The sequence below is a fragment of the Xenopus tropicalis genome, chromosome 8 (genome assembly GCF_000004195.4).
Source record: "Xenopus tropicalis strain Nigerian chromosome 8, UCB_Xtro_10.0, whole genome shotgun sequence".
In the NCBI taxonomy this organism is placed as follows: domain Eukaryota; kingdom Metazoa; phylum Chordata; class Amphibia; order Anura; family Pipidae; genus Xenopus; species Xenopus tropicalis.
The window spans coordinates 146,224,941-146,242,687 of record NC_030684.2 but is presented as its reverse complement, the minus strand read 5'-3'; the positions used below and the strand labels follow the sequence as shown (position 1 = coordinate 146,242,687).

The window sequence follows — 17,747 nt, the reverse complement described above, 5'->3', positions numbered from 1 at the left end:
GGGGGGTCCCGCCCATACTATATACAGGGGGTCCCACCCATACTATATACAGGGGGGTCCCGGCCATACTATATACAGGGGGGTCCCGCCATAACTATATACAGGGGGTCCCGCACATACTATATACAAGGGGGGTCCGGCCCCATAAACTATTTACAGGGGGGTCCCACCCATACTATATACAGGGGGGTCCCGCCCATACTATATACAGGGGGGTCCCGGCCCCATACTATATACATGGGGGTCCCGGCCCCATACTATATACAGGGGGGTCCCCCGGCCCCAATTACTATATACAGGGGGGTGGGTCCCGCCCATACTATATACAGGGGGGTCCCGCCCATACTATATACAGGGGGGTCCCACCCATACTATATACAGGGGGGTCCCGCCCATACTATATACAGGGGGGTCCCGCCCATACTATATACAGGGGGGTCCCACCCATACTATATACAGGGGGGTCCCGGCCCCATACTATATACAGGGGGGGGTCCCGCCCATACTATATACAGGGGGGTCCCCGGCCCCATACTATATACAGGGGGGTCCCGCCCATACTATATACAGGGGGTCCCGGCCCCATACTATATACAGGGGGGTCCCAATGCCAGACTGTCTCCCCCCTCAGTAACATGGTACATTCCGGCAGTCCCGGAGGGCGGGGCCGCAGTGTCGGTCACATGACCGGAGTCCCGTGTTGGGCGTGGCCGTTCCAGTCACATGTCCCTGCATTTCCGGGTGCCTGTAGGAGCCAATCAGAGGCCGTTGGGTTCGGAGCCCGGGGAGATGGCGGAGACAGACCGGGGGAATCCGTTCGGAGAGCTGGATAATCCCTTCCAGGTTACTATTGCCCCTCTCCCCCCTCTCCCCCTGATACTGTGGGGCAAATAGGGGAGGGGGGGGGTTACTATTGCCCCTCTCCCCCTGATACTGTGGGGCAAATAGGGGAGGGTGGGGGGTTACTATTGCCCCTCTCCCCATATACTGTGGGGCAAATAGGGGAGGGTGGGGGGTTTACTATTGCCCGCTCTCCCTGATACTGTGGGGCAAATAGGGGAGGGTGGGGGGTTACTATTGCCCTCTCACCCCTGATACTGTGGGGCAAATAGGGGAGGGGGTTACTATTGCCCCTCTCCCCCTGATACTGTGGGCCAAATAGGGGAGGGTGGGGGGGTTATATGCCCTACTCCCCTGATACTGTGGGCAAATAGGGGAGGGGGTACTACTATTGCCCCTCTCCCCCTGATACTGTGGGGCAAATAGGGGAGGGGGGGGTTACTATTGCCCCTCTCCCCCTGATACTGTGGGGCAAATAGGGGAGGGTGGGGGGTTACTATTGCCTCTCCCCTGATACTGTGGGGCAAATAGGGAGGGGTGGGGGGTTCTACTATTGCCCCTCTCCCCTGATACTGTGGGGCAAATAGGGGAGGGGGGGTTACTATTGCCCCTCTCCCCCTGGAATCTGTGGGCAATATAGGGAGGGGGGGTTACTATTGCCCTCTCCCCATGATACTGTGGGGCAAATAGGGGAGGGGGGTTACTATGCCCTCTCCCCTGATACTGTGGGGCAAATAGGGAGTGTTTGGGGGGTTATTATTGCCCCTCTCCCGCCTAATACTGTGGGGCAAATATGGGGAGTGTGGGGTTACTATTGCCCCCTCCCCCTGATACTGTGGGGCAAATAGGGGAGGGGGGGTTACTATTGCCCCTCTCCCCCTGATACTGTGGGGCAAATAGGGATGGGGTGGTGGGGTTACTATTGCCCTCCCCTGATATCTGTTGGGGCAATAGGGGAGGGTGGGGGGGTTACTATTGCCCCTCTCCCCCTGATACTGTGGGGCAAATAGGGGAGGGTGGGGGGGTTACTATTGCCCCTCTCCCCCTGAACTGTGGGGCAAATAGGGGAGGGTGGGGTTTACTATTGCTCCTCTCCCCTGATACTGTGGGGCAAATAGGAGGGGGGGGGGTTACTATTGCCCCTCTCCCCTGATACTGTGGGGCAAATAGGGGAGGGGGGGGTTACTATTGCCTCTCCCTGATACTGTGGGGCAAATAGGGGAGGGGTGGGGGGGTTTACTATTGCCCCTCTCCCCTGATACTGTGGGGGCATAAATGGGGAGGGGGGGTACTATTGCCCCTCTCTCCCTGATACTGTGGCAAATAGGGGGGGGGGTTACTATTGCCCCTCTCCCGATACTGTGGGGCAAATAGGGAGGGTGGGGGGGTTACTATTGCCCCTCTCCCCCTGATACTGTGGGGCAAATAGGGGAGGGGGGGTTACTATTGCCCCTCTCCCCCTATACTGTGGGGCAAATAGGGGAGGGTGGGGGGTTACTATTGCCCCTCTCCCCCTGATACTGGGCGGGGCAAATAGGGGGGGGGGTTACTATTGCCCCTCTCCCCTGATACTGTGGGGCAAATAAGGAGGGGGGGGGTTACTATTGCCCTCTCCTCCTGATACTGTGGGCAAATAGGGGAGGGTGGGGGTTACTATTGCCCCTCTCCCCCTGATACTGTGGGGCAAATAGGGGAGAGTGGGGGTTACTATTGCCCCTCCCTGATACTGTGGGGCAAATAGTGGGGGTGGGGTTACTATTGCCCCTCTCCCCACTGATACTGTGGGGCAAATAGGGGAGGGTGGGGGGGTTACTATTGCCCCTCTCCCTGATACTGTGGGGCAAATAGGGGAGGGGAAGGGGGGTTACTATTGCCCCTCTCCCCTGATAACTGTGGGGAAATAGGGGAGGGTGGGGGGGTTACTATTGCCCTTCTCCCCCTGATACTGTGGGGCAAATAGGGGAGATGGGGGGGTTACTATTGCCCCTCTCCCCCTGATACTGTGGGGCAAATAGGGGAGGGTGGGGGGTACTATTGCCCCTCTCCCCCTGATACTGTGGGGCAAATAGGGGAGGGTGGAGGGGTTACTATTGCCCCTCTCCCCCTGATACTGCGGGGCAAATAGGGGAGGGTGGGGGGTATCAGGTTATAGGGATCAGTTACCCCCCTATTAATGAGACTGGGGCGATACCCCGGGGGAAGGGGGACTGTAATTGCCCCTGACTCCCCCCACAATGCCTTGCGTCTCCTGTCATTCCCTGCTGAGCATTGTGGGAAATGGAGTCACATGACCCCTCCCTGTTGCCCTGAGTGTTGGGATTTATTGCTGGGTACTGAGGGGGTAACAGTGTGTGTCTCTGCCCCAGGGGGGTAACAGTGTGTGTCTCTGCCCCAGGGGGGTAACAGTGTGTTTCTTGCCCGCAGGGGGGTAACAGTGTCTCTCTGCTCCAGGGGGGTCACAGGTCGTGGTCTCTGCCCCAGGGGGGTAACAGTGTGTGATCTCTGCCCAGGGGGTAACAGTTGGTGTTGTTCTCTGCCCAGAGGGGTAACAGTGTGTGTGTCTCTGCCCCAGGGGGGTAACAGTGTGTGTCTCTGCCCAGGGGGGTAACAGTGTGTGTCTCTGCCCAGAGGGGGAACAGTTGTGTGTCTCTGCCCCAGGGTAACAGTGTGTGTCCCTGCCCCAGGGGGGTAACAGTGTTGTTGTCTCTGCCCCAGGGGGGTAACAGTGTGTGTCTCTGCCCCAGGGGGGGTAACAGTGTGTGTCTCTGCCCCAGGGGGGGTAACAGTGTGTGTCTCTGCCCCAGGGGGGTAACAGTGTCTCTCTGCCCCAGGGGGGTAACAGTGTGTGTCTCTGCCCCAGGGGGGTAACAGTGTGTGTCTCTGCCCCAGGGGGGTAACAGTGTGTGTCTCTGCCCAGGGGGGGTAACAGTGTGGATCTCTGCCCCAGAGGGGTAACAGTGTGTGTGTCTCTGCCCCAGGGGGTAACAGTGTGTGTCTCTGCACCCAGGGGGTAACAGTGTGTGTTCTCTGCCAGGGGGTAACAGTGTCTCTCTTGCCCCAGGGGGGTAACAGTGTGTGTCTCTGCCCCAGGGGGGTAAGTGTGTGTCTCTGCCCAGGGGGGTAACAGTGTGTGGTTCTCTGCCTCCAGGGGGTAACAGTGTGTGTCTCTGCCCTCAGAGGGTAACAGTGTGTGTGGTCCTCTGCCCAGTGGGGGTAACAGTGTCTCTCTGCCCCAGGGGGGTAACAGTGTGTGTCTCTGCCCCACGGGGGGGTAACAGTGTGTGTCTCTGCCCCAGAGGGGTAACAGTGTGTCTCTGCCCCAGGGGGGTAACAGTGTGTGTCTCTGCCCCAGGGGGGGTAACAGTGTGTGTCTCTGCCCCAGGGGGGTAACAGTGTGTGTCTCTGCCCCAGGGGGGTAACAGTGTGTGTCTCTGCCCCAGGGGGGTATCAGTGTGTCTCTGCCCCAGGGGGGTATCAGTGTGTCTCTGCCCCAGGGGGGTAACAGTGTGTGTCTCTGTCCCAGGGGGGTAACAGTGTGTGTGTCTCTGCCCCAGGGGGGTAACAGTGTCTCTCTGCCCCAGGGGGGTAACAGTGTCTCTCTGCCCCAGGGGGGTAACAGTGTGTGTCTCTGCCCCAGGGGGGGTAACAGTGTGTGTCTCTGTCCCCTCCGGGGATAGGGTAACAGTGTGTCTCTGCCCCAGGGGGGTAACAGTGTGTGTCTCTGCCCCAGGGGGGTAACAGTGTGTGTCTCTGCCCAAGGGGGTATCAGTGTGCTCTCTGCAGGGGTAACAGTGTGTGTTCTCTGTCCAGGGGGTAACAGTGTGTGTCTCTGCCCCAGGGGGGTAACAGTGTGTGTCTCTGCCCCAGGGGGGTAACAGTGTGTGTCTCTGTCCCAGGGGGGTAACAGTGTGTTTGTGCCCCAGGGGGGTAACAGTGTGTGTCTCTGCCCCAGGGGGGTAACAGTGTGTGTCTCTGTCCCAGGGGGGTAACAGTGTGCTGTCTCTGTCCCAGGGGGGTTAAAGTGTGTTTCTGCCCCAGGGGGTAACAGTGTGTGTCTCTGCCCCAGGGGGGTAACAGTGTGTTTCTGCCCCAGGGGGTAACAGTGTGTGTCTCTGCCCAGGGGTAACAGTGTGTGTCTCTGCCCCAGGGGGGGTAACAGTGTGTGTCTCTGTCCCGGGGGTAACAGTGTGTGTCTCTGTCCCAGGGGGGTAACAGTGTGTGTCTCTGCCCCAGGGGGGTAACGTGTGTTTTCTGCCCCAGGGGGGTAACAGTGTGTGTCTCTGCCCCAGGGGGTAACAGTGTGTGTCTCTGCCCCAGGGGGGGTAAGTGTGTGTCTCCTCCAGGGGGGTAACAGTGTGTGTCTCTGCCCCAGGGGGGTAACAGTGTGTGTCTCTGCCCCAGGGGGTAACAGTGTCTCTCTGCCAGGGGGGTAACAGTGTGTGTCTCTCTGTCCCAGGGGGGTAACAGTGTGTGTCTCTGTCCCAGGGGTAACAGTGTGTGATCTCTGTCCAGGGGGTAACAGTGTGTGTCTCTGCCCCAGGGGGGTAACAGTGTCTCTCTGCCCCAGGGGGGTAACAGTGTGTCTCTGTCCCAGGGGTAACAGTGTGTCTCTGCCCCAGGGGGGTACAGTGTGTGTCTCTGTCCAGGGGGGTAACAGTGTGTCTCTGCCCCAGGGGGGTAACAGTGTCTTTGTTCCCCAGGGGGGGTAACAGTGTGTTTGTGCCCCAGGGGGGGTAACTGTGTGTCTCTGCCCAGGGGGTTAACAGGTTGTGTCTCTGCCCAGGGGGGTAACAGTGTGTCTCTGCCCAGGGGGGTAACAGTGTGTGTCTCTGTCCCAGGGTAACAGTGTGTCTCTGCCCCAGGGGGTAAACAGTGTTTTGTGCCCCAGGGGGGGTAACAGTGTGTTTGTGCCCAGGGGGGTAACTTGTGTCTCTGCCCCAGGGGGGTAACAGGTGTGTCTCTGCCCCAGGGGGGTAACAGTGTGTGTCTCTGCCCCAGGGGGGTAACAGTGTGTGTCTCTGCCGCCCGGGGGGGGGGGGGGTAACAGTGTGTGTCTCTGCCCCAGGGGGGTAACAGTGTGTCTCTCTGCCCCAGGGGGGTAACAGTGTGTCTCTGCCCCAGGGGGGTAACAGTGTGTCTCTGCCCCAGGGGGGATAACAGTGTGTCTCTGCCCCAGGGGGGATAACAGTGTGTCTCTGCCCCAGGGGGGGTAACTGTGTGTCTCTGCCCCAGGGGGGGTAACAGTGTGTCTCTCTGCCCCAGGGGGGTAACAGTGTGTGTCTCTGCCCCGGGGGGGGGGGGGGGGGGTAACAGTGTGTGTCTCTGCCCCAGGGGGGTAACAGTGTGTCTCTGCCCCAGGGGGGTAACAGTGTGTGTCTCTGCCCCAGGGGGGTAACAGTGTGTTTGTGCCCCAGGGGGGGTAACAGTGTGCGTCTCTGCCCCAGGGGGGGTAACAGTGTGTCTCTCTGCCCCAGGGGGTAACAGTGTGTGTCTCTGCCCGGGGGGGGGGGTAACAGTGTGTGTCTCTCTGCCCCAGGGGGGTAACAGTGTGTGTCTCTACCCCAGGGGGGTAACAGTGTGTCTTTCTGCCCCAGGATCCGTCAGTTATCGAGCACCGGCCCAGCGCCCAGTACGCCACCCTCGATGTGTACAACCCCTTCGACAGCAGAGGGGTAAGTCCCGGGGGGTTACTTTAGGGGGGGTGTTTATGTACTGGGGGTAATTACCTGCTGTGATTATACAGATGCCCCCTCCGTATGAAGAGAAGTTTCCTGGGCAAACACCAACTGCCCCGGCAGCACCTCCTGCCCCCGTCCCTCCTGCCCCGACAGCCAAGAAGAGTCCAACCGAGCCCAAGAACTATGGATCCTACGGCACTCAGGTACAGTACCCGCCCCTTCTGCCCCGCCCCCCGCCTCAACTCCTCCCCTTTATACCCCTGTATTCTGTGCCCCAGGAATCGGCCGCCGCGGCAACGGCAGATTTACTGAGGCGCCAGGAAGAGCTGAACCGCAAAGCCGAGGAGCTGGACCGCCGGGAGCGGGAGCTACAGAGTGCGGCACTGGGGGCGTCGGGAAGTAAGTACCCCACACTGGGGCATCTACAGAGAATGGGGTTCCACTGCCCCAGCCAATTAACCCCTTGTGCCCTTTTCTTGCAGCTCGGCAAAATAATTGGCCCCCTTTGCCCTCTTTCTGCCCCGTCAAGCCGTGTTTCTACCAGGACATTTCCGTTGAGATCCCCCAGGACTTTCAGAAGACTGTGTCCATCATGTACTACCTGTGGCTGTGTAAGTGCCCCCCTGTGGCCTTTGCTTTCTCCCCCCCCCTGTGGCCTTTGGTTTCTCCCCCCCTCCTGTGGCCTTTGCTTCCTCCCCCCCTCCTGTGGCCTTTGCTTCCTCCCCCCCTCCTGTGGCCTTTGGTTTCTCCCCCCCCGTGGCCTTTGGTTTCTCCCCCCTTCTGTGGCCTTTGCTTTCTCCCCCCCTCCTGTGGCCTTTGCTTTCTCCCCCCCTCCTGTGGCCTTTGCTTTCTCCCCCACTCCTGTGGCCTTTGCTTTCTCCCCCCCCTGTGGCCTTTGGTTCCTCCCTCCCCTGTGGCCTTTGGTTCCTCCCTCCCCTGTGGCCTTTGGTTTCTCCCCCCCCTGTGGCCTTTGGTTTCTCCCCCCCCTGTGGCCTTTGGTTTCTCCCCCCCTGTGGCCTTTTGGTTTCTCCCCCCCCTGTGGCCTTTGGTTTCTCCCCCCCCTGTGGCCTTTGGTTTCTCCCCCCCTGTGGCCTTTGGTTTCTCCCCCCCCCCGTGGCCTTTGGTTTCTCCCCCCCCCCCGTGGCCTTTGGTTTCTCCCCCCCCCCCGTGGCCTTTGGTTTCTCCCCCCCCCCGTGGCCTTTGGTTTCTCCCCCCCCTGTGGCCTTTGATTTCTCCCCCCCCGTGGCCTTTGGTTTCTCCCCCCAGTCACTGGTGTTTGGTTCCTCCCTAGCACATCTGTAGGCTCAACCCCGTAAGGCTCTGTAGGCGCCGCCCCCTAAGGCTCTGTAGGCACCCCGCCCTGTAACAAGGCACTTACCCCTAACACTCCCCGTAGTGCCGCCCCATAACTAGGCACTTACCCCTAACACTCCCCGTAGTGCCGCCCCATAACTAGGCACTTACCCCTAACACTCCCCGTAGTGCCCCACCCGTAACTAGGCACTTACCCCTAACACTCCCCGTAGTGCCCCGGCCCGTAACTAGGCACTTACCCCTAACACTCCCCGTAGTGCGGCTCCGTGACGCTCTGTTTCCCCTGACACTCCCCGTAGTGCGGCTCCGTGACGCTCTGTTTCCCCTGACACTCCCTGTAGTGCGGCTCTGTGACGCTCTGTTTCCCCTGACACTCCCCGTAGTGCGGCTCCGTGACGCTCTGTTTCCCCTGACACTCCCCGTAGTGCCCCGGCCCATAACTAGACACTTTCCCCTGACACTCCCCGTAGTGCCCTGGCCTGTAACTAGACACTTTCCCCTGACACTCCCCGTAGTGTGGCTCCGTGACGCTCTGTTTCCCCTGACACTCCCCGTAGTGCGGCTCCGTGACGCTCTGTTTCCCCTGACACTCCCCGTAGTGCGGCTCCGTGACGCTCTGTTTCCCCTGACACTCCCCGTAGTGCCCCGGCCCATAACTAGACACTTTCCCCTGACACTCCCCGTAGTGTGGCTCCGTGACGCTCTTGTTTCCCCTGACACTCCCCGTAGTGCGGCTCTGTGACGTTCTCTTTCCCCTGACACTCCCCGTAGTGCGGCTCCGTGACGCTCTCTTTCCCCTGACACTCCCCGTAGTGCCCCGGCCCATAACTAGACACTTTCCCCTGACACTCCCCGTAGTGCCCTGGCCTGTAACTAGACACTTTCCCCTGACACTCCCCGTAGTGTGGCTCCGCGATGCTCTGTTTCCCCTGACACTCCCCGTAGTGCGGCTCCGTGACGCTCTGTTTCCCCTGACACTCCCCGTAGTGCGGCTCCGTAACGCTCTGTTTCCCCTGACACTCCCCGTAGTGCGGCTCCGTGACGCTCTGTTTCCCCTGACACTCCCCGTAGTGCGGCTCCGTGACGCTCTGTTTCCCCTGACACTCCCCGTAGTGCGGCTCCGTGACGCTCTGTTTCCCCTGACACTCCCCGTAGTGCCCCGGCCCATAACTAGACACTTTCCCCTGACACTCCCCGTAGTGTGGCTCCGTGACCCTCTTGTTTCCCCTGACACTCCCCGTAGCGCGGCTCTGTGACGTTCTCTTTCCCCTGACACTCCCCGTAGTGCGGCTCCGTGACGCTCTCTTTCCCCTGACACTCCCCGTAGTGACGCTCTGTTTCCCCTGACACTCCCCGTAGTGACGCTCTGTTTCCCCTGACACTCCCCGTAGTGACGCTCTGTTTCCCCTGACACTCCCCGTAGTGACGCTCTGTTTCCCCTGACACTCCCCGTAGTGACGCTCTGTTTCCCCTGACACTTCCCGTAGTGCGGCTCCGTGACGCTCTCTTTCCCCTGACACTCCCCGTAGTGCAGCTCCGTGACGCTCTCTTTCCCCTGACACTCCCCGTAGTGCGGCTCCGTGACGCTCTCTCTCCCTGCAGGCAATACGGGGACACTGCTGCTGAACTTCCTGGCCTGTCTCAGCTGGTTCTGTGTAGATGGCAGTCAGGGCTCGGGCTTTGGACTCGCCATACTCTGGGCCGTTCTCTTCACCCCCTGCTCCTTTGTGTGTTGGTACAGACCCCTGTACAAGGCCTTCAGGTTTGTGCTTGCTGCCCCGGGGTGGGTGGGTCTGTGGGAGTTTCAGTGGAGTTTGTGTCACTGACCCCGCCCCATATCTTTTACTCCTCCCACAGGAGCGACAGTTCCTTCAACTTCTTTGTCTTCTTCTTCATCTTCTTCGTTCAGGATATCTTCTATGTTCTGCAGGCAATCGGCATCCCTGGGTGGGGCTTCAGGTAATGGGTGGGGCTTGGGGCAGTGGGAGGGACTTTAGCCTTCACTCGATGGGAGGGACTTTAGCCTTCACTCGATGGGAGGGACTTTAGCCTTCACTCGATGGGAGGGACTTTAGCCTTCAGTCGATGGGAAGGACTTTAGCCTTCAGTCGATGGGAGGGACTTTAGCCTTCAGTCGAAGGGAGGGACTTTAGCCTTCAGTCGAAGGGAGGGACTTTAGTCTTCAGTCGAAGGGAGGGACTTTAGTCTTCAGTCGACGGGAGGGACTTTAGTCTTCAGTCGACGGGAGGGACTTTAGTCTTCAGTCGACGGGAGGGACTTTAGTCTTCAGTCGACGGGAGGGACTTTAGTCTTCAGTCGAAGGGAGGGACTTTAGTCTTCAGTCGACGGGAGGGACTTTAGTCTTCAGTCGAAGGGAGGGACTTTAGTCTTCAGTCGAAGGGAGGGACTTTAGTCTTCAGTCGAAGGGAGGGACTTTAGTCTTCAGTCGACGGGAGGGACTTTAGTCTTCAGTCGACGGGAGGGACTTTAGTCTTCAGTCGACGGGAGGGACTTTAGTCTTCAGTCGAAGGGAGGGACTTTAGCCTTCAGTCGAAGGGAGGGACTTTAGCCTTCAGTCGAAGGGAGGGACTTTAGCCTTCAGTCGAAGGGAGGGACTTTAGTCTTCAGTCGACGGGAGGGACTTTAGTCTTCAGTCGACGGGAGGGACTTCAGGCAGGAATGGGAGGGGCTTCAGGCAGTGGGAAGGACTTTGGGAATGGGAGGGCTTTGGGCAATGGGAGGGGCTATGGGTGTGGCCCCATGTAGATGCGTAGGGTTTCTCTCTATGTCTCGTTTGCCTGTCCCATTTCAGCGGTTGGGTCTCGGCGCTGTCGGTTCTGAGGGCGGGCTCCGTGGGGGTGTCGGTGTTCATGATGTTGGTGGCCATTCTGCTGACGGCCTCGGCCACTTTGGGGATCATTATGCTGAAACGAGTAAGAATTGCCCCTTTATTACGTTTTGCTCTCACGGGGGGGGGGGCTTTTGGCATTAACCCTTCCCTTCCTGCCCCAGATCCACTCCATATACAGACGGACGGGCGCCAGTTTCCAGAAGGCCCAGGAGGAGTTTGCAGCCGGCGTCTTCTCCAACCAGGCCGTGCGTACGGCCGCCAGCAACGTGGCCGCGGGAGCAGCTCAGAATGCCTTCAGGCCCTAATGGGGCAAGTACGGGCGCATATCTGCCCCCTAGCATTCAGGGGGTCCCACCGCAGCACATGACTCCCGGAGGAACGAGCGGGGGGTGGGGGGTCCGTACTACCTGCTTGTGTGTGTGTGTGCCATTCTATACGCTGTCCTGGGGCCCAAGTGGGAGTGGCCTGGGTATGTACCCTCCCTCTCTGTATCGGGGGGGGGCTGAGTGCATGCAGGGAGGGGGCACTCATGTGGATCCTTCCCAAAGGACTGCCCGAATCGAGTTTGCACCCCTTGATCTGTTACCTCCATAATGGAAGCGCAGGAGGAGGAGCCTGGGATTATCTCCGCCCCCCATGGACAGGGGGAGGGCCGTGCCCCCCAGAAGGTGCCAATTTGGGAAGAAGCCTCTCCCAGCTCAGGGTTACGCGTCCGTGTGTCTGTGCCCCAAAACTGCTCTTATTGTTTTCTATAATCTGTGTCTTACCCCTTCTCTGCCTGTGGGGGGGCTGTTTGTTGTCAGTCACTGAGGGGAAATATATGGGGGGTGGGGTAATGCACCATGTGGGAGATAAAGGAGACATTTCATTGGGTGGGGGGGTATCTGTCGACTTCTCTGTGGTGTCTGGGAGGGAACTCACGCCTGCCTTGCCATGACCCCCCTGTGCCACGGGAAGTAGCATGTTCCTGGGCGCTCGGTGCCCCCATCTGCTGCTTACTGGGGGGGGGGGGGGTAGGAGCACCAGCTGATGCCAAATTAAACGAGTTTATGAGGAACAATCGTGAAACAGAGTTTTATTTACACCCCTTTCCGTCATGGGGCAAGTGGAGCTTGTGAGTGGAGCTCTGTACTTGGGTGAGTTTGGGTTTCTGTGAGTGGAGCTCTGTACTTGGGTGAGTTTGGGCTTCTGTGAGTGGAGCTCTGGACCTTGATGAGATGTGGTGCCCATGAATGGAGCTCTGTACTTGGGTGAGTTTGGGCTTCTGTGAGTGGAGCTCTGTACTTGGGTGAGTTTGGGCTTCTGTGAGTGGAGCTCTGGACCTTGATGAGATGTGGTACCCATGAATGAAGCTCTGTACTTGGGTGAGTTTGGGTTTCTGTGAGTGGAGCTCTGTACTTGGGTGAGTTTGGGCTTCTGTGAGTGGAGCTCTGGACCTTGATGAGATGTGGTGCCCATGAATGGAGCTCTGTACTTGGGTGAGTTTGGGCTTCTGTGAGTGGAGCTCTGTACTTGGGTGAGTTTGGGCTTCTGTGAGTGGAGCTCTGGACCTTGATGAGATGTGGTACCCATGAATGGAGCTCTGTACTTGGGTGAGTTTGGGCTTCTGTGAGTGGAGCTCTGTACTTGGGTGAGTTTGGGCTTCTGTGAGTGGAGTTCTGGACCTTGATGAGATGTGGTACCCATGAATGGAGCTCTGTACTTGGGTGAGTTTGGGCTTCTGTGAGTTGAGCTCTGTACTTGGGTGAGTTTGGGCTTCTGTGAGTGGAGCTCTGTACTTGGGTGAGTTTGGGCTTCTGTGAGTGGAGCTCTGGACCTTGATGAGATGTGGTACCCATGAATGGAGCTCTGTACTTGGGTGAGTTTGGGCTTCTGTGAGTGGAGCTCTGTACTTGGGTGAGTTTGGGCTTCTGTGAGTGGAGTTCTGGACCTTGATGAGATGTGGTACCCATGAATGGAGCTCTGTACTTGGGTGAGTTTGGGCTTCTGTGAGTGGAGCTCTGTACTTGAGTGAGTTTGGGCTTCTGTGAGTGGAGCTCTGGACCTTGATGAGATGTGGTGCCCATGAATGGACCTTGGTACTTGGGTGAGTTTGGGTTCCATTAAATGTTCTAGTATATTTTGGGTGCAGGGCATTAGCGCTTAGGTTGGTTTGGGTGGGCAGGAATGGAGCAGCACACAGGTGAGTGTGGGTTCCTGGGGGTGCAAGTGATTCTGGGCATTATTGGACCATGAATGGTGCTTTGGGAGAGTCTGAGAGAGAATGGAATTGGATTGCTGTGCGGTTCTGTGAATGGACTGGGTTCATGGATACAGTGATACCGACTCAGAGAGCTGGTACCGTGAGTGAGTGAGGGCTGGGAGTGAGTGTGGGTTCTACTGAATGGAGCACAGACCATGAGGTATCTATTCACTAAACATGGGGAAGGTACGACCCCCCCATAGTCTCCATGCAGGGACTTTCCTATGGGCGGGACCTGCTCTCGTGCTGACACTCGGGTGTGTAGAGCCGACAGCGAGTCAATATTTGGTTATTAGTTCCCTCCCCTCCCCCAAAGAACGTTTCAGGATGTAAATGCAGCGAGCGTGGTGCAGTACCACGTAGCCACAAACGCATTCGCACAAAGCGCTCCGTTTAGCCGGCACCCCCCCCCCCGGGGGAACCCCCATGTCTGTTACTTTCCTTATGTAGAGCTTTCTGCCCATGGGTTGGTGGCAGTTTGTCTGACACAGGAAAGATGGCTCCTCAATATCAGAGAGATCTTATCTAGTGTGAGATGGAGCAGCTCGAGGGGGAGGGTGGGAGGCTGAAGGATGGAGAGGATGAGGATGGAGCTGAGTGGGTGGAGAGGATGAGGATGGAGCTGTGAGGATGAGGATGGAGCTGAGTGGGTGGAGAGGATGAGGATGGAGTTGAGTGGGTGGAAAGGATGAGGATGGAGCTGAGAGGATGAAACTGTGAGGATAGAGAGGATGAGAATGGAGCTGAGTGGATGGAGAAGATGAGAATGGAGCTGAGTGGATGGAGAAGATGAGAATGGAGAGGATGAGGATAGAGAGGATGAGAATGGAGCTGAGTGGATGGAGAAGATGAGGATGGAGCTTGGTGGGTGGAGAAGATAAAAATGGAGAGGATGAGGATAGAGAGGATGGAGGTGAGTGGGCAGAGAAGATGAGGATGGAGCTGAGTGGGTGAAGAAGATGAGGATAGAGAGGATGAGGATGGAGCTGAGTGGGTGGAGAAGATGAGGATGGAGCTGAGTGGGTGGAGAAGATGAGGATAGAGAGGATGAGGGTGGAGCTGGGTACGTGGGGAAGATGAGGATAGAGAGGATGAGGATGGAGCTGAGTGGGTGGAGAAGATGAGGATGGAGCTGAGTGGATGGAGAAGATGAGGATGGAGCTTGGTGGGTGGAGAAGATGAGGATGGAGCTGAGTGGGTGGAGAAGATAAAAATGGAGAGGATGAGGATAGAGAGGATGGAGGTGAGTGGGCAGAGAAGATAAGGATGGAGCTGAGTGGGTGAAGAAGATGAGGATAGAGAGGATGAGGATGGAGCTGAGTGGGTGGAGAAGATGAGGATGGAGCTGAGTGGGTGGAGAAGATGAGAATGGAGAGGATGAGGATAGAGCGGATGAGAATGGACCTGAGTGGATGGAGAAGATGAGAATGGAGCTGAGTAGATGGAGAAGATGAGGATAGAGAGGATGAGGATGGAGCTGTGAGGATAGAGGATGAGGATAGAGAGGACGAGGATGGAGCTGAGTGGGTGGAGAAGATGAGGATGGAGCTGAGTGGGTGGAGAGGATGAGGATGGAAAGAATGAGGATGGAGCTGTGAGGATGAGGATGGAGCTGAGTGGGTGGAGAAGATGAGGGTGGAGCTGAGTGGGTGGAGAAGATGAGGGTGGAGCTGAGTGGGTGGGGAAGATGAGGATGGAGAAGATGAGCATGGAGCTGTGAGGATAGAGAGGACGAGGATGGAGAGGATGAGAATGGAGCTGAGTGGGTGGAGAAGATGAGGATGGAGCTGAGTGGGTGGAGAAGATGAGGGTGGAGCTGGGTGGGTGGAGAAGATGAGGGTGGAGCTGGGTGGGTGGAGAAGATGAGGGTGGAGAGGATGGAGCTGAGTGGGTGGAGAAGATGAGGATGGAGCTGAGTGGGTGGAGAAGATGAGGATGGAGCTGAGTGGATGGAGAGGATCAGGGTGAAGCTGGGTGGGTGGCGAAGATGAGGATAGAGAGGATGACGATGGAGAGGATGAGGATAGAGAGGACAAGGATGGAGCTAAGTGGGTGGAGAAGAGGAGGATGAGAGTGGAGCTGGGTGGGTGGAGAAGATGAGTATAGAGAGGATTGGGATGACAATGGAGAGGATGAGCATGACAATGGAGAGGACGAGGATGGAGCTGAGTGGGTGGAGAAGATGAGGATGGAGCTGTGAGGATAGAGAGGATGAGGATGGAGCTGAGTGGGTGGAGAAAATGAGAATAGAGAAGATGAGGATAGAGAGGATGAGGATGGAGCTGTGAGGATAGAGAGGACGAGGATGGAGAGGATGAGGATGGAGCTGAGTGGGTGGAGAAGATGAGGATGGAGCTGAGTGGGTGGAGAAGATGAGGATGGAGCTGAGTGGGTGGAGAGGATGAGGATGGAGCTGTGAGGATAGAGAGGATGAGGATGGAGCTGAGTGGGTGGAGAAGATGAGGGTGGAGCTGAGTGGGTGGGGAAGATGAGGATGGAGAAGATGAGCATGGAGCTGTGAGGATAGAGGATGAGGATAGAGAGAACGAGGATGGAGAAGATGAGGATGGAGCTGAGTGGGTGGAGAAGATGAGGATGGAGCTGAGTGGGTGGAGAAGATGTGGGTGGAGAAGATGAGGATGGAGCTGAGTGGGTGGAAAAGATGAGGATGGAGCTGAGTGGGTGGAGAAGATGAGGATGGAGCTGAGTGGGTGTAGAAGGTGAGGATGGAGCTGAGTGGGTGGAGAGGATGAGGATGGAGCTGATGAGGATGAGGATGGAGCTGAGTGGATGGAGAGGATGAGGAAGGAGCTGAGTGGATGGAGAAGATGAGGATAGAGAGGATGAGGAAGGAGCCGAGTGGGTGGAGAGGATGAGGATGGAGCTGAGTGGATGGAGAGGATGAGGATGGAGCTGAGTGGATGGAGAGGATGAGGATGGAGCCGAGTGGGTGGAGAGGATGAGGATGGAGAGGATGAGGATGGAGCTGAGTGGATGGAGCTGAGCGGATGGAGAGGATGAGGATGGAGCCGAGTGGGTGGAGAGGATGAGGATGGAGAGGATGAGGATGGAGATGGAGAGGATGGAGATGGAGAGGATGAGGATGGAGAGGATGAGGATGGAGAGGATGAGGATGGAGAGGATGAGGATGGAGCTGAGTGGATGGAGCTGAGTGGATGGAGAGGATGAGGATGGAGCCGAGTGGGTGGAGAGGATGAGGATAGAGAGGATGAGGATGGAGAGGATGAGGATGGAGCCGAGTGGGTGGAGAGGATGAGGATGGAGCAGAGTGGGTGGAGAGGATGAGGATAGAGAGGATGAGGGTGGAGAGGATGAGGATGGAGCCGAGTGGGTGGAGAGGATGAGGATGGAGCCGAGTGGGTGGAGAGGATGAGGATGGAGAGGATGAGGATGGAGCAGAGTGGGTGGAGAGGATGAGGATGGAGCAGAGTGGGTGGAGAGGATGAGGATGGAGAGGATGAGGATGGAGCCGAGTGGGTGGAGAGGATGAGGGTGGAGAGGATGAGGATGGAGAGGATGAGGATGGAGCCGAGTGGGTGGAGAGGATGAGGGTGGAGAGGATGAGGATGGAGAGGATGAGGATGGAGCCGAGTGGGTGGAGAGGATGAGGGTCCCAAGACATGGAGCTGAGTGGTTATTGAGGGGCTATTTTGTTGAGCTGCCCCTGTGGGGGGTAAGTGCCCCATGGGATCTCCCCCCCCCCCCGGCTGCACTCACGGAGCAGGGGATTGTGGGAAGTGCAGGAGGGGATGAAATATAAATGAGGCTGAAGGTTCCGTTGCTGAAACCCGATCAGCGCATTTGGCTAAATGGTTCCATTAGAGGCGTCGGCCCTGGGGGAGGGGGGAGGGGCACTGCTCAGCCATTAGCTCAGCCCTGCAGCCTCTGTATTGGGATGAACTGCAAGCTCTTGGGCTGAGCCTTCCAACCTGGGGCCACTGAGCCACCCTGATACAGACAGACCCTTTCTGCCAATGTGCCCTCCTCTTGCCACACCCACGGTACAAGACTACATTTCCCAGCATGCCCCTTGATGAGGAGGCGGGGCTTAGGCTGTGCTGCTGCAGCAGTGAGGATGCGGAGATGCTGCTGAGGGAGGATGGAAACCTCTCCTTTTATTCACTGAGAATGCAGATGCCCCACTGATGCCAAATGCCCCCACGCTGCAGATGCCCCAGTGATGCCAAATGCCCCCACGCTGCAGATGCCCCAGTGATGCCAAATGCCCCCACGCTGCAGATGCCCCACTGATGCGCTTATGGCAAAAGCCCCTGTCAGCTGAGACCAACAATTGTACTTATCATCCAGGAGCCTGGGAGCCTACGAGCTGAACTGGTCAGTACTGGGAGCTGATACTGGGCTGACTTGGAGCTGGTACTGGGCTGACTCGGAGCTGATACTGGGCAGGCTGGGAGCTGGTACTGGAAAATACTGGACTGGTTGGAATCTGATACTGGACTGTACTGGGCTGGCTGGGAGCTGATACTGGGCTGTACTGGGCTGGCTGAGAGCTGATACTGGGCTGTACTGGGCTGGCTGGGAGCTGATACTGGGCTGTACTGGGCTGGCTGGGAGCTGATACTGGACTGTACAGGGCTGGCTGAGAGCTGATACTGGGCTGATACTGGGCTGGCTGGGAGCTGATACTGGGCTGGCTGGGAGCTGATACTGGGCTGTACTGGGCTGGCTGAGAGCTGATACTGGGCTGATACTGGGCTGGCTGGGAGCTGATACTGGGCTGATACTGGGCTGGCTGGGAGCTGATACTGGGCTGATACTGGGCTGGCTGGGAGCTGATACT

General features: G+C 57.8%; 1 protein-coding gene across 1 annotated transcript; it reads left to right on the top strand.

Moving 5' to 3' along the window:
• The first annotated feature begins 703 nt into the window (after positions 1–703).
• scamp3 (secretory carrier membrane protein 3) lies at positions 704–11,740 on the top strand. The gene is made up of 9 exons (NM_001030501.1): positions 704–843; positions 6,435–6,512; positions 6,584–6,721; positions 6,797–6,917; positions 7,001–7,129; positions 9,435–9,594; positions 9,690–9,791; positions 10,645–10,765; positions 10,845–11,740. Exons 1-9 carry the CDS (start codon positions 790–792, stop codon positions 10,986–10,988), a joined length of 1,047 nt encoding a protein of 348 aa, NP_001025672.1. The 5' UTR covers positions 704–789; the 3' UTR covers positions 10,989–11,740.
• Positions 11,741–17,747: the final 6,007 nt, after the last annotated feature.

Excerpts from the sequence above, each read along its gene's own strand:
- scamp3 (NM_001030501.1), top strand. The coding sequence starts at position 790 with ATGGCGGAGACAGACCGGGGGAATCCGTTCGGAGAGCTGGATAATCCC. Across the intron at positions 7,130-9,434 it reads CATGTACTACCTGTGGCTGT|GCAATACGGGGACACTGCTG; the intron begins GTAAGTGCCCCC and ends CTCTCCCTGCAG. Across the intron at positions 9,595-9,689 it reads CCCCTGTACAAGGCCTTCAG|GAGCGACAGTTCCTTCAACT; the intron begins GTTTGTGCTTGC and ends CTCCTCCCACAG.